The sequence below is a fragment of the Mauremys mutica genome, chromosome 2 (assembly GCF_020497125.1).
Source record: "Mauremys mutica isolate MM-2020 ecotype Southern chromosome 2, ASM2049712v1, whole genome shotgun sequence".
Lineage (NCBI taxonomy): Eukaryota > Metazoa > Chordata > Testudines > Geoemydidae > Mauremys > Mauremys mutica.
Genome location: NC_059073.1, coordinates 78858703 through 78873456, shown reverse-complemented (window position 1 = coordinate 78873456; position 14754 = coordinate 78858703). Strand labels below are relative to the sequence as shown.

At 38.8% G+C, this 14754-nt stretch overlaps 1 protein-coding gene across 2 annotated transcripts in view; it reads right to left on the bottom strand.

The window, feature by feature from the left end:
• Positions 1-1530: 1530 nt before the first annotated feature.
• The window catches only part of LOC123364542 (opsin-5-like), a 75693-nt gene continuing 62469 nt past the window's right edge, over positions 1531-14754 (bottom strand). For both annotated transcript variants that reach the window (XM_045006756.1, XM_045006757.1), the window contains one exon: positions 1531-3220. In XM_045006756.1, coding sequence (XP_044862691.1) covers positions 2603-3220 — 618 coding nt within the window. In that variant the 3' untranslated portion in view covers positions 1531-2602. The remainder of the gene's footprint in view (positions 3221-14754) is intronic.

Here is a 14754-nt window from a genome sequence, read left to right as displayed (position 1 = left end):
GTTTATTTATAGAACTAAACACATGCAGTTTATTTCACTGATGGTTTGGGTGGTGTCTCTTGAAGAATGTAAGACTAACTACTTGGATTGCAAGTTCTTTGGGACGGAGACTGCAGCTTTGTGTATGTTTATACAGAACCGAGCACAATTCAGCATCAATCCTGAGAGAGGCCTCTGAGCACCACTGCAATATAAATATTAAGTAATGATGACTGCATACTTGAACCACAGGGCTGTGGCCTGACCAAGATGGTAGCCTGGCACTGTCAGGGTGCCCTCTGCTTCCATGACAGGAAATAATATAGCACTTCTTGTTGACTGAGCCGTGAACTGGTGTGGCAGTATAGAAAAAAAGGGTAGTGGTGGTGTTAGGTGACCCAACCTCCTCCCCAGCCCACTACACTAACTAGTAGGGGTGTCAGTAGGGTTGCCAACAGTCCCTTATTACAAGTGACGTCCCTTATTTTTTCATCTCTGTACAACAAGATCAGGAGTTGCTGAGTGCTGCAAAAAGCAGCAAGAAATACCCCAGGTGAATGTAAGTGAGTCATGCTTATTAATAAATAATAATAATGATAATAATAATTAATGGGATGAGAGGTGGGGCGTGAGGTGCTAAGAAAACAGTCCCTTACTTTTGAAATATAATGTTGGCAACCCTAGGTTTTAGAAGTCCCTTTTTTTTTGCTCTCTCTCCTATCTCCGGAAAAACAAAAACCACAACACCAGGGTCAAGCAAGTGAACATCATAACCTCTGCAGCTGCACAACCCTGACAGAGATCTATAATGTGTTGCAAAATGGAGCACCACTGAGGAGGAAGGATAACAAGAAAGGAGCAGATAAGAGAGACTGGGAACAAACACAAAGAAAAAACTGTGTATTTCTATCCAGTAAGACTAAGATTGTAAACCAACCAGAAAACCCCGGCATCATAGGCACCAGATCTTCAGTTGGTGTAAAACTATGCAGCTTCATCAATATCAGTGCAAAGCTGCTCTGATTTACACCATCTGATATTCATAGATCCTATGGCCAGAAGAGATCATTATGATCATCTGGTCTTACTTCCTGTATAACACATGCCATAGAACTTCCCCAAAGTAATTCCTGTTTGAACTAAAGAATATCTTTAAAAAAGAAATCCAATCTTGATTTGAAGATTTACAGTGATGAAGACTCCACCACAATCCTCGGTAAGAGGGTTAATTATCCTCATTGTTAAAAACTTACTCCTTATTTCCCTATCTAAATTTATCTAGATTCAACTTCTAGCCACTGGATTGTGTTATACCTTTTTCTGCTAGATTGAAGAGCCCGTTATCAAATTTCTGTTCCCCACTTAGGTACTTACAGACTACGATCAGGTTACTCCTTAACCATCTCTTTGTTAAGCTACATAAATTGAGCTCCTTAAGTCTATCATTATAAGGCATGTTTGCCAATCCTTTAATAATTCACATGGCTCTTCTCTGAACCCTCTCCAATTTATCAACATCCTTCTTGAATTGTGGGTACCAGACTGGACACAGTATTTCAGCAGTGGTCACACTGGTGCCAAAGACAGAAGTAAAATAACCTCTCTTCTCCAGCTCGACATTTGTCTGTTTATGCATCCAAGGATGCTTTTGGTCACAGCTTTGTACTGGGAGTTCATTTTCAGCTGATTATCCACCATAACCCCCACAAAAATTTTCAGAGTCACTGCTCCCCAGAATAGAGTTCTCCATCTGTAAGTATGGCCTGAATTCTTTGTTCCTAGATGAGTACATTTACATTTGGCTGTATTAAAACTCATATTGTTTGCTTGAGCCCAGCTTACCAAATTATCCAGATTCTCACCCTTTGAGTTCTCTCTACTCCTTCTCTTCACCCCAGTTATTCCAAGGTCCTTATTAGAAAACTGGGACTATTATTTTGACATTTCTGGGTCAAATTCCTGTCAGTTACACCAGTGTAAATATGGAGTATATCTGTTTAAAAATCAACAGAGTTACTCTGATTTTACTCCAGCGTAAATTGGAGCAAAAGTTGCCTCTTTGTCTCTTCATGGTAATGAACAACATTATCTTTGCTACCAACATTGAAGGCAGTATACTTGATTATTCTCCAGGGCTTTTTGGAAAATAGGCATTTCATACAGCATCTACCTTTTAATTTCTGTTACAGTTAGAACAGCATGAGGTTGTCTTTTTAAAATTCTTATATGCATTATGCTATTTGTCTTGAGTGTACAGAATTTAAAACATACAACTTTTAGAAAGAATAACAACACCTTACAGAAATGTCCTCATAGTACCCAGGGGTCTGTTTCCTTGAAAACAAAGTAAACAAGAGCTCCAAAACTCAAAGTGGGAAGGAAATTAATTGCAATAGTACTGTTTGAATAGAGTTAGCACAAGATACTTACTGAAGTCTGCATCGTGAGAGTCAAACATCCTTTTTAACAAGTTCATGCTCCATTAGGCATTCTATCAAAGGACACGTGAGGGAACCAGGAAAACTGTATAGAAAATGGGCAGTGGGTGGGCTGTTTAGAAAAGGTTACATTCAAAAGTCTGGTACCATTACTTTATTGTTTCTTAAATGAAACCCTCCAGACTCTACAGATTTGCAAATCTGCTGTGTGCAGGTATTGTTTCCAAGGTGATTTCAAAGTTATCATTTTGAGTGCTTTTTTCTCCTTGAACAACTACCTTTACAGATTTCTTGGCACCCTGATTCTGTTTTGCTTGGAGACTACTCTCCAAAAACACACTTTCTTGAGGAGTATATTCCATAGTGCTTAACCTCTCCTGGCAGCATTTTGGATAGTTCTTAAAGCATTCAAAAGTATCACTGCACTTTTCACAAGGGAAGTAAGAACATCCTTCCACAGTCTGCACTGAGTTACAGCTGGACTCATTTCTCCCTTTAAATGATTTCAGGCTGATTTCCAGAACTGACCTGTAACTGCAGCTCTGTAGGGCCTTGAGGCAACAACAAGTCCTGATGCATAATTGCCGGAGAATTCCAAAATCTTTGGCAAGGGTGCTTCGGAAATTGGGCTTCAGAAGAAGATAGGTAACTGGGTTGTAGAGTGTTGAGGACTTTGCAAAGACAGCTGGCACAGCAAAGGCTAGTGGAGGAATCCCTTCTATGGATCCAAAGGCTGCCCACATGGCTATGATGGCATAGGGGCTCCAGGCAACAAAAAATCCAATGCATACAGCAATGCTCATCTTGCAATGAAAGGAAAGAGGAAAGAAGTGGTGTTAGCTAAAACAGCATACGTGAGAAACATACTTCCAAACTAGTGTGGGCATAAGACATTATCATGACTAATGCATCTGCTGAAGTGTCTCTCTATGCCTTCCTCACTTTTCATCTTGTCTACTCTGTACACAGCTATTCTGTACTTGGATAATTGTTTCAGATAAGATGCATACCAGGCTCCATTGTATCTGGAGTTTTTTGAGGTCAGCTCTAGCATCTTAATCCTATCTGTTTCTCATGTCAGAGAAGGGCAAACATTGCCCTGGTAAACACCTGAGGAAAAATGCAAAATCAGAGGAAATTCTCTTCTGACCATCAACAATAGACTTTTCTATTTCCTAGCCCAAATAATTGGTTTATATTGACTTTACTGTGTGCACCATTCCTTTAGAGAGACAGGAAAGAAGTTAAACTAAACTGTAATAAATCTATAAAACTTAATCTGTGCTGACTCATCTCATCACCAGTATCCAGAATAAAGAATTCTACGGGAGTTGCACACAGGCAACTGATGGATTAGTCTGGCCACTGGTTTTTAAAAAATACATTTAATATTTTTAAAGCAGTTAAAATATTTAAACCAGCAGCTGACTCAAATGAATTAATTCATATGAACTGCTGTTGCACAGCTAATTGATGAAGTTTTGATAGCTGCTTTTAAAAAACATTGGGGAAAAAACCCACCATTTAAAGAAGTGTATATGTATAAAGCAAAAATATGAGAGTAAATACCAGAACTGGAATACAAACACCAAAAGCCAGAAATCCCAGATATATTGTAAACTTTCATTCACACAGAGAGACCATAATCTACTATGAACCATTCTGAGCATCATTCAGAAATAAACTGTACTGAACACTTAAAAAGATATATACAGACAAGAATACTCTCAGATAAGTGTCAGATTTCTGAATGAGTTGCATGAGCTCTGAATTGGTCAAGAGTTGCAATTCAAAATGAGAAATGATGAAGAAAATCCATTTCACCTAAAGCAGCGTCAGGTCAAGGTGTGTTTTGGCAATGAATGCACTCTTGTTTCCAAAAGCCTATTGTGCTCTGTGCCTGTAGTGGTAACTAGCTCATCTGGCTTTAAAATTCAACCATTCCCCCAGGCAGGTTCAGGCTACAAACTCTCAGCTTCCAAAAGCATGTTTATATTCACAAGTTCCATTGGTTTATGTAACGGCGATACTGAGAAAGGCCTTCTGAGCCCAGAATAAAACCAACATGTGTACAAGCTGTGCAGTGCAATCTATTTTAAAACATGCGGCTCTCTCCCAAGATTTTAATTAGTCTCGCCCTAAATTTGCAAATTTCAGGAACTGCAGGATAATTAAGTACAACATCCTCGGGAGAAAAATCAGTCCAAAAGACACTAAGCATTAGAAATGGGGATGTAAAACAAAAACTGAGGAAGCTAGTCAAAACAATATCCTTTAAGTCAAAGATGAAATTAAAATCCTGAAAAACTCAGCATGGAGGCTTAGCACAGGATAACAGAACCACAAGAGCCATACATCCTTAAAACAATAAAGAACTTATAAAAACAAAGGAAAATACTACAGTTAAATTGCACAGTTTAACACACTACTGGAAGGCTGTCAGCTCCTACAATGATAAGGGTAATACAAGATTCTGAATAGGTTATTCCAGCCAACCCTTTTCAAAAAATGGAATTCCAACCCAGTTGACAAAGGAGCATAAATTATGGAGGTTGTAGCCTTTCCTTAAATTGAATGGATAGTTCTGAGTTAAATCACAGTGTCCCTGGTGAATATTAGGTATATAAGCAAGGTAAGGCTATAATGCAAGGCCTATAGGCTAAGGCCTGTAAGATTTCAGCTTAGCCATACTAGGCCTCAGGAGGGTGCTATGGTTTAACACAGCACTACCATTTCATTTAAGGAAAGGCTTCAACGTTAAAATGTAATTAGGACTAAGAGAAAATTTGAAGAGCAAATAGCCAAAGACAAAAACAAATAGCAAGAAATTATTTAAGTATATCAGGACCAGGGATTATATGGCACAATGAAGGAGAATAAGGACATTGCAGAGAAGCTGAATTATTTGATTGCATCAATTCTCACAGCAGAGAAAGCTGGAGTCATACTTGTCTTAGACCTGCTCTTTTCAGCAACAGAGGAGGCGCATTCAAAAATTGAGGTGTTAAAAGAGTTGGTCCTGGAGCAAATTCGTACATTTAGAGATTCAGAGATTTCATAGCCAGAAGAAACAATTGTAATCATCCAGTCTGACCTCGTCTATAAGACAGGTCATAGAGCTTCTCCAAAATAATTCCTAGAGCAGATCTTTTAGCAAAACATCCAGTCTTGATTTTAAAATGATCAGTGTTGGAGAATCCACCACAATTCTTGCTAAATTGTTCCAAAAAAATTGAAGAGCAATGAGTCGTGAGGACTAGATGGAATCAATCCAAGCATTCTGAAGGATTTTAAGAATGAATAAAAATATGCAATCTTTCATTAAAATTAGCCACTACTGGAGGATTGTGTGGTATCAAATGTCATACCCATATCTATTTTTTTTTAAATGGTAGTATGCATGATCCTGAGAATTACAGATCAACGAGTCATGATCATCTGGTCTTATCTCCTGCACACCACAGGCCACATAACCTCACCCACCCACTCCTGTAATAGACCCATAGCCTCCGGCTGAGTTACTGAAGTCCTCAAATTTACATACTTCAAGTTACAAAAAAATCTACCAAATTACACTAGTTTAAACCCACAAGTGACCCATGCCCCATGCTGCAGAGGAAGGTGAAACCCCCCCAAGGTCTCTGCCAATCTGATCTGAGGTAAAATTCCTTCTTGACCCCAAATATGGCTTTCAGTTAGACCCCAAGCACATGTACAAGACCCACCAGCCAGACACCTGGGAAAGAATTCTCTGTAGTGACTCAGAATCCTTCCCATCTAGTGTACCATCGCCAGCTCTTGAAAGTGATTGACAATGAGCAAAGAACAAAGGTTTTGTAATGGAAAAATCATATATCACTAATTACTAACATTCTTTGACCCTCAAAAAAATTGAGGAAGACGGATGTCAGAGATCTGTCCCCGCATTGGATGCTACACGAAAAGTGCAGACACACAAGTCCAATCCTTCCATCAGAAGCATTTGATGTCAGCTTAGCAATGACTGGCTCTCAGCCCACCAGCCAAGGCCTTCTGACTATTTCTCCCCATTTCAGAGTCCCAAGTGAAACAGACAAATAATCCAAAGTTAGCAAGAGAGATTAAACAAAAGGGTGAAGAAGAAGAAGAAAAAAGCCTATAGTCAGTTCTAGCCAAGATATTTGGCATCTCTTTCTTTAGAGGGGCCTGGATGGGCTATAGTCCACTCCAAAGTTCTTCGGGTCTCCAGCACAAGTAATAGGATACAATCTCTTCCCCCTTTTTAGCACAGGGGATCTGTCTTCACTTTCTGTGAGGGCAGAGTCTCTGCTAACTCCCAGGCTCTTCTAGCTGCTTTCCTAGTGCTCCCTTCAACAACCTGCTCTCTTTCAAGGGCTGCCCACTACTGAATGGAGTTTCCTCTGTTTAAATGCCTTCTCCATTCCTGACATGACATGCAGGTGCAGCAGGGTGCGGCTACTCCAGCCCAAAGTAGCTCCTGAATCCCTTCCATATCATTGCTGGGTTTACACACCCCATCACAAAGGGGAACTGGGTGACATGGACTTTTCAAAAAGACTTTGACAAAGAGACTATTGAAAAAAGGTCATTGTGGGGTGAGATTGGATTGTAATGGATTAGAAACTAGCAGAGACAACATGAAGAGCAGGAATAAATGGTCATGGTAAAAGATTAACAGTGGATTGTCTATATTTCCACACTAGAATTGGTGATGTTTAGAACATTCATAAATGATCTGAAAAAATGGAATTAAACAATGAAGTGACAACAGGTGGTACAAAATTAATCAAGACTCAGCAGGATCCAACCGGACTAGACAAATTGGCATCAAGGTAGCAGATGTGAATTATTTTGCATTTGTCAAAAATGAACTACATTTGTAGAAATAATCTGAACTACTCATACTGAAAAACAAATATTGCAGTGCTCTCAATCAGCTGTAACCACTTAGAGGAAAGATCTAAGTGTCATTGGGTGCCAGCTCAATGTAATGCACTGTTTGCACTGGTGCAAAATAGGACTAGCATCAATGTGACCTGGGCAAATTGCACCAGTGCAAGCCCCATCTAACTGCAGTGTATGTACCCTCAAGGGTTGCACTGGTGTACCTCCATTGGTGAAAATACACCAATACACCCCTCCCTCCCCCCAAAAAACCCTCACCCCTCACCACCACCACATTCCAGTATAGACAGGACCAAAAATTTGATTCAGAAGGTTACAAAAGCATAGTGGAAACCATTTACAAGATCAAATTGTGCAAATGTTTGAGTGGCAAAGGCTGATTTCACCAAAATCTAGTGTGTAAAGCAAGCACCTTGATCATTTACTACACAAAACAGCTATATAAGTGCCCCTAAAAGAATGAGAGATGTTAAATTGGATTAAGCCATAGTTAATCGAGTCTTTATGCATTTAATTTTTATTTAGTAGACCTTTGGATTCCAGGTGTTTGTGTCCTAAAGACACATTGATCAAATGTAGAATTGTAGGATCAATTATGACTACTCTTCAAATCAATCTATTCAATAGGGATGGATACTCTCAGCTTTATGGGCTTATCTTTTAAAGCCAGATGTACTTGACTGGTATGTTTGTTAGCATTCACAATTTTATCAGATCCCCAATATTATATTTAGTGTATAAACTTTTCTCAACCAAAACCATTTTGAATAGGATACAAGATTCCGGACTTACACATTTGGATTCCAAAGAAACATTTTAGGTAGTGAAAGGACAGAGCATTTGTCCTTGACTAGAAAAATAGTGTTTGACCAGAATATGCTGGTTATTTAGAAATCTACGTTTCTCTTTATCCAGAAATCATCATTCAGCCTAAGTGATTTGTTAATATTTTTGTATATTCCTTTTACTCATGTATCAGCTATATACACCACAGAGAAGTAACTGTAAGTGGGTGTAACTTTCACACCAATATGGGGAGATCTGATGGGTCATCTAACCCATCCTTCCTCTCCCCACCCCCCCAGAATGAGATTGATTTAATTATTGTTAAACCATTCTTGATAGATGGATGTCATTTCTGGCCTTGAATATCTTCTGGTGAAGGTGATACCATCTCCCTTGGCAAATTGTGCACTCATCTATCCAATGAAAGCCCAGGCAGGACATTAAAATCAAGCAGGAACAGACTTTGTGACCTTCTGATAATCTAACTGCGGGCTTTGGGCCAACTGTTCCACACACTAAAATGAGAAAGATAATGATTTCTCTAACTTTAGACTCAGGCTGTAATTCAGCATTGCTGAAACTGCAGTAGCAGCAACTATGAGGACACTAATCCAGAATGGGTCACAGAGAAATACGACTCTGGACAAGGGACAGTTTGAAGAGGTGACATTCATAAATGTAATAAAAAAGGTATAAATAAATGTTTAGATTGATAAGATTCCTATCTAAGTAATGAAATCATTCCATAAGGTAATAAATAACTCTCTGAGGTTTGTAAAAAGCATCAAGAACCTAAGGCCTAATCCAAAGCCCATTGGAGTCAATGGAAAGATGACTTCTACTGACTCCAGTAGCCTTTGGCTCAAACCTCTATTTACTACTGAAGAACAAGGATTAAAAATCAAACAACATTAACAATGGTTATCTTCCAATGACTGCAAGCATTTGTGGGAAATCATCATTAATTTTTATTAAATTAACACTTATCAAATCAGTGTCCCACTCTCATAGGTGTTCTACTGACATAGTAAAGACAACCCCTGCCTGCAAAAGCTTAAAAGTAGTTGAAAATAAGACATAAGTAGATGAAAGAAACAAAATGTAAAACTGTATATAGTGCAGAATTATTTTATGTATTTGTACAGAGGCAGTGACTAGAAGCTCCAGCAAGAATTGAGCTCCATTGTGCTAGCTACAATACACACACATGATGAAATGTCAGTTCCTGCACCAAATGGTTACGTCGAGAGAGAGAGAGAGAGAGAGAGAGAGAGAGAGAGAGATCCAAATGGGGGTATTTCCAAATATCTAGTGCTCACCCACATTTAGCTAGTTATTCCTCAGTGAATGATGCAGTTTGTAAAATATATCTCACATGGCATGCTGTTAGGACTCAAAAGAATACAAATGTAAAGTAATGATAATGATTTCCTATGTAATGCTGGCAGAGGCAATGCATTGGTGGGGGCATGCAGGGTCATGTGCCGCCCCAGATTTAACTGCTTGGCTTGTATTGAGCATGCTCACACACACTGAGCATGCTCAGTAACATCTGCTGAAGCTTCTGCCCTCACTCTGCCCTTACTTGTGCTCCCCTCCCCCAATTCTTGGCAGATACAGGTCATCTCTCAGTGCTGGAATATATTCATCCTTGCCCTGCCTGTGAGCTTGGCCACTACTGTACAGTAGGGTCTGAACAATACAAGCTTGGCTTGGAGGCAGATTTTAAAAAAAAAAACCACTCTGTGCCTAAATAAATCACATACCTAGGCATTTTTCTATATATTATCCCTTTCCTATCTCATCCTACAAATGATCAACATGCAAAACTCCTTTGTGTGTGTGTGTAAAAACAAGCACTTTTTGCACAAAAATTCTCATGGGCATAAAATTCTTCACAGAAGCTATTGCTCTAGCAAAGTTGTATGAATGCAAATGGAGGCCATGTTGAGGTTCCTGTACAGGTGTTTTAGATAAATAATATCCACATACCATACTGGTTAAGTAAGTATGGAGGAGAGAACAATTAAAGAGTGATAAGAGGATGAATCAGATCATAAAATATATTTTGCATTGTATTTCTTGTTAGTTACTATTTTATTTTATGGGCGGGGAGGTTTTAATGTCAGGCAACAGAGTGAGTGTAGTTAGTACTGCACAGGAGTTTACTGGCAGAAATCTTGCTGGAAGAATAAAAGAGGACGCAGGGAACTAGAGACCAGTTAGCCTGACATCAATCCCAGGTAAAATAATAGAACAGTTAATTCTCAATCAACAAAGAATTAGAGGTTAAAATATAATGAAAGTCTGTCAACATGGCTACATGGAAGGTAGGTCTTGTCAAACAAAACTGTTTTTTTTTTCTTTTCTTTACAAGATCTCGGGTCTGGTCAATGAAGCCAACTATGTTAATATAAGCAGCAAAGAATCCTGTGGCACCTTATAGACTAACAGACGTTTTGCAACATGAGCTTTCGTGGGTGAATACCCACTTCTTCGGATGCATCCGAAGAAGTGGGTATTCACCCACGAAAGCTCATGTTGCAAAACGTCTGTTAGTCTATAAGGTGCCACAGGATTCTTTGCTGCTTTTACAGATCCAGACTAACACGGCTACCCCTCTGATATGTTAATATAGTATCTAGGGATTTCTCCAAGGCATTTGACTTAGTACCAATGACGTCTTGATTGAAAACACTTCTTAGGTATACATTAGATGAATTAAAAACTGGTTCACTGACAGATCTCAAAATGTAATTGTTAATGGGGAGACATCAATAAGCAGGATTGTTTCTAGTGAGATCTCTCAGGGATTGGTTCTTGGTCCAATGCCAATTTTTTATCAACAATATATGATCATATAAAATCTTTGCTGGTACAGTTTGCAGATGACACAGATTGCTGGATAGTAATGAGGAGGTTAGGTTATTGTTCCAGGGTAATCTGAATTGCCTGGTTAAAACAGTTACTGTGCAATCCAACAAAATCCATGTTAATACAGCCAAATACAAGGGAATACATCTGGGAAGAAAGAATGAAGGCTATACCTACAGGATGGGAGATTTTCTTGGAAAGCAATGGCTCAGAAAATGATTTAGAGAGTCTCTGCCAGGACCTGTCTCCATGGTGCCCCAATGGGCACTACTCAGACTACTGCAGGGTTTCCATTGGTCAGTTGCCACCTCTAATGTGTTTGGAGCAGTGGCGTTTTAGTTCTTCAACTCAGGCACACTTGAGTCCCATCCCTTCCAGGTGTTAAAATGCAAAAATAAAAGGAATCCTAAAACTCAAAATAGGGTCAATCCAAGGACACTTCAGCAGAACCCCACTCTTTTGTACAGGGCTTGTCTTCATGCAGCCAGTCCTTTGATCAGTCTCCATAGGCCTAGTTCCATCCACCAGAAGGTTGGTCCAGGCAGCAAGTGGTCTCAGACTCTTGGCTGATATCAGGCTTCTCTCACCAAGGGAGAAGTGGAGCTCTGTTCTCCATCCTGGTCAGCCTCAAACTGAGCTTGGCCTTCTCCATAACTCCCATCTCCACATCTGTTACCAGTGTAGCAGGACAGGGCCAGTTGGGTCCACAGGCCCTCATTAACCTCCTCCCCACTAGTGTCATTATAGATAACTGCCTGAACATGAGCTCTCAGTGCAATGCTGCAGCAAAGAGAGGCCAGTGTGATCCTTCATTGTCATAAAAAGGGAATATCAAGTAGGGAAGTGGTCTTGCTTCTGTACACAGCATTGGTAAGGCCACTCCTAGAATACTCATGTCCAGTTCTGGTGTCCCTACTTCAAGAAGCATGTGGAAATGTTGGAGCGAATTCAAAGGAGGGGCTGGAAATAAAGCTTAATGTGAGGCTTAAAGAGCTCAGTCTATTCAGCTTATCTAAGAGCAAGTCGAGAGGTGACCTGATCACTGTGTGTAGATACTTACACATGGAAAAGATGTCTGAGGCTTTTCAATCTTGCAGGCACAGACATAACAAGATCCAATGGCTGGAAGTTGAGGTTAGATAAATTCAACCTTGAAATAAGACAATTTCCTAGCAGTGAGTGTAATTAAACACAGGAGCAGCTTACCAGGGTAGGTGATTGATTCACCATCACTTGGAGTCTTTAGATACCTTTCTAAAGAATATGCTTTAATCCGGCTTCTGGGAAAAATTCTACAGCTTGCATAGACAGGAGATCATAGTGGTCTCTTCTGACCTTAGAGTCTATGTGTCTGTGAATAAGAATTAAGTTTTGAAGAGGTAACTGAGGGAAAACTTTAACAGACTGCAATGAAAACTTTGAAGGAAGGAGTATGGACTGCAGGATTAAGCTTTTATATCTCAGAGGTGTAGAGAAAAGAAAAGGAGAGACTGTTTTTCCAGCTGCACAATTAAAGTTACCTGCACATGGAAGCCCAGATCCTCAGAGGTTATAAATCGGTGTAGTTCCACAGACTTCAATAGAGCTATACATATTTACATCATCTGAGGATCTGGTCCAGAATGGTTCAAATGACGAGTGTATTATGAGTATATAGTGAATTTAATATGTTTGGATTAGAGACACTTTAAATAAATGGTGTATAATTAAATCTTTTTAAATGTGAACACTTCAGCATTTTAATTTGCCCACTCAGTCAAGATATTCCTGGCTAGGGAATTTACAACAAAGGAAAGGAAATGTTACTGCACACAGAGCAAAGTCAACCTGTAGTAATCATTGCCACATGAGACTGTCAAATCAGCTGGGGCGACTGGATAATTTTAGGACTAATAACATTTGCACAGTCCTAGAACAGTAAAATTTCACCTGTCCTTCAGGATGGTGCATCTGGTTTTACAAGATATCAAAATGATTCGATAGGTTTCACCGTTTGGACCAGGAAAGCCCCTGCATGATAGAAGGAATTTTAAGGCTCCAGAACTGTAGCTACATCTGCTAAGATAAAAATCTCATGCTCCAGGAGGTACTCAAGATAAAAGATGCATATTCTCTGAAATAGGAGATAGTTTCTCATACAGATCATAATGAAACATTAAATAAGAGAAAAACCCAGTAAGAGGTCTGTATCATTGATAACCTCTCTATGGCATTACATTCAGCAAATTAATCTATTACGAAGAGGAAGAAATAAACTAATCTCAGTCCTGTTATAAAATAAGCATCATTAGCTGCCTTTGAGCAATAAATGCAAACTACACAAAACATACAACTGATTCACAATTTTGTGGATGTCTGTAGTATGAAAACAGTCTTTGCAAAGCATATTTTATGTATAAAATGTATAATTGGTTCCACACATATATGAAAGATTGATACTATGAAATAATTTAGTATCTATTATATAGTAATGTTTTACACTGAGTTTTAAAAGGTAAGATCTTGAATTTTTCAAAATCTAGTATTCAAATTCTTTTTATTGAATATTTGTTGCTAATTTTTGGAAGGACCTTTTGAGCCAAATTTTCAATGGAAAATGCCTCACTTTCACATGCAAAAGTGTGTATGCATTTGTACAAGCACATACTGAGATTGTGTATGCAGCCACTGTAATTACATATCCAAAATGCAAATTGGTATCTAGACAGGTAAAAACCCATGTGTACGTGCAGTTGTAATCATGCATGCAAGTGAGCATGTATTTTTGCATGTGGCCCTTACGATTCCACCTGTATCAATTTAGCCATCGTATTTGTAAAAAGGGAAATTAAAGAATCACACATAAGCTCATTGGTATGTTTTATGAAGCAAAATCTAAAATAAAAGGTTTGTCTTTCTCCTTTAAAATAGCACAGGTCTTTCAAGCAACCCATTCTTCCCTCACGGAGAACTAGCAAGACCTGGAAACAAAGCCCGAGACCCTTTGTTGCAGTTGAGAAGTAGTGGTGCTGTACAAATACAGCTTTCCCACCCAATCTCCTCTTCTGAGTAACAGCCCTTCCTCCACCCTCAACCCCATCACTACCACTTGTGCACACATATACAACAGGATAATTTGCAATAAACTCTACACACTGAAATTCACTACTGCTATTAATGATAATTAATGAGGAACTAGATGAAATACAAAAGAAGAGCAAGAAAGCAAGTATGAGAATTAGGAAAAGCCAACCCATATATATAATTATACATTCTACTGGTGTGGTGCATCATTTCAAAGATTTATTCCACAAAATGTTCTAGCCATTCATCCTGACTAAAATGATTTTAGTTATAATCTTTAAAATCTGTTATAAAGTTTTAACTTTTTGAATCTCAATGTCTTCTGTCATTAAATTATTGTCTGACTCCTCCCATTGTCTGATCCCCAGATTTCCCGCAACTGTGAAAATTTAAATCAATAAAAATCAAAAAAGAAATGCTTAAACTCATAATTTTTCAAAAGGTGTGAAAATCTCAATTGATAAAAAAGAACAAACTGATATTGGTTGAAATTATAAAAAATATAAATTGAATTCTATTAAATTTAATAACGCTAACAACAGATCCCCTAGGAACATCATGGTTATCACTATGCTGCACACCAAGCATTCAGACAGATAAGGTAGAGGGCTATTTGTACATTCTGTGGTTCCCTGCACATAGTAGTTTGAGGAAGAGGAACTGCATTTAGAATTACATCAGGAACTACGCAGACATATCCAATGGTGAA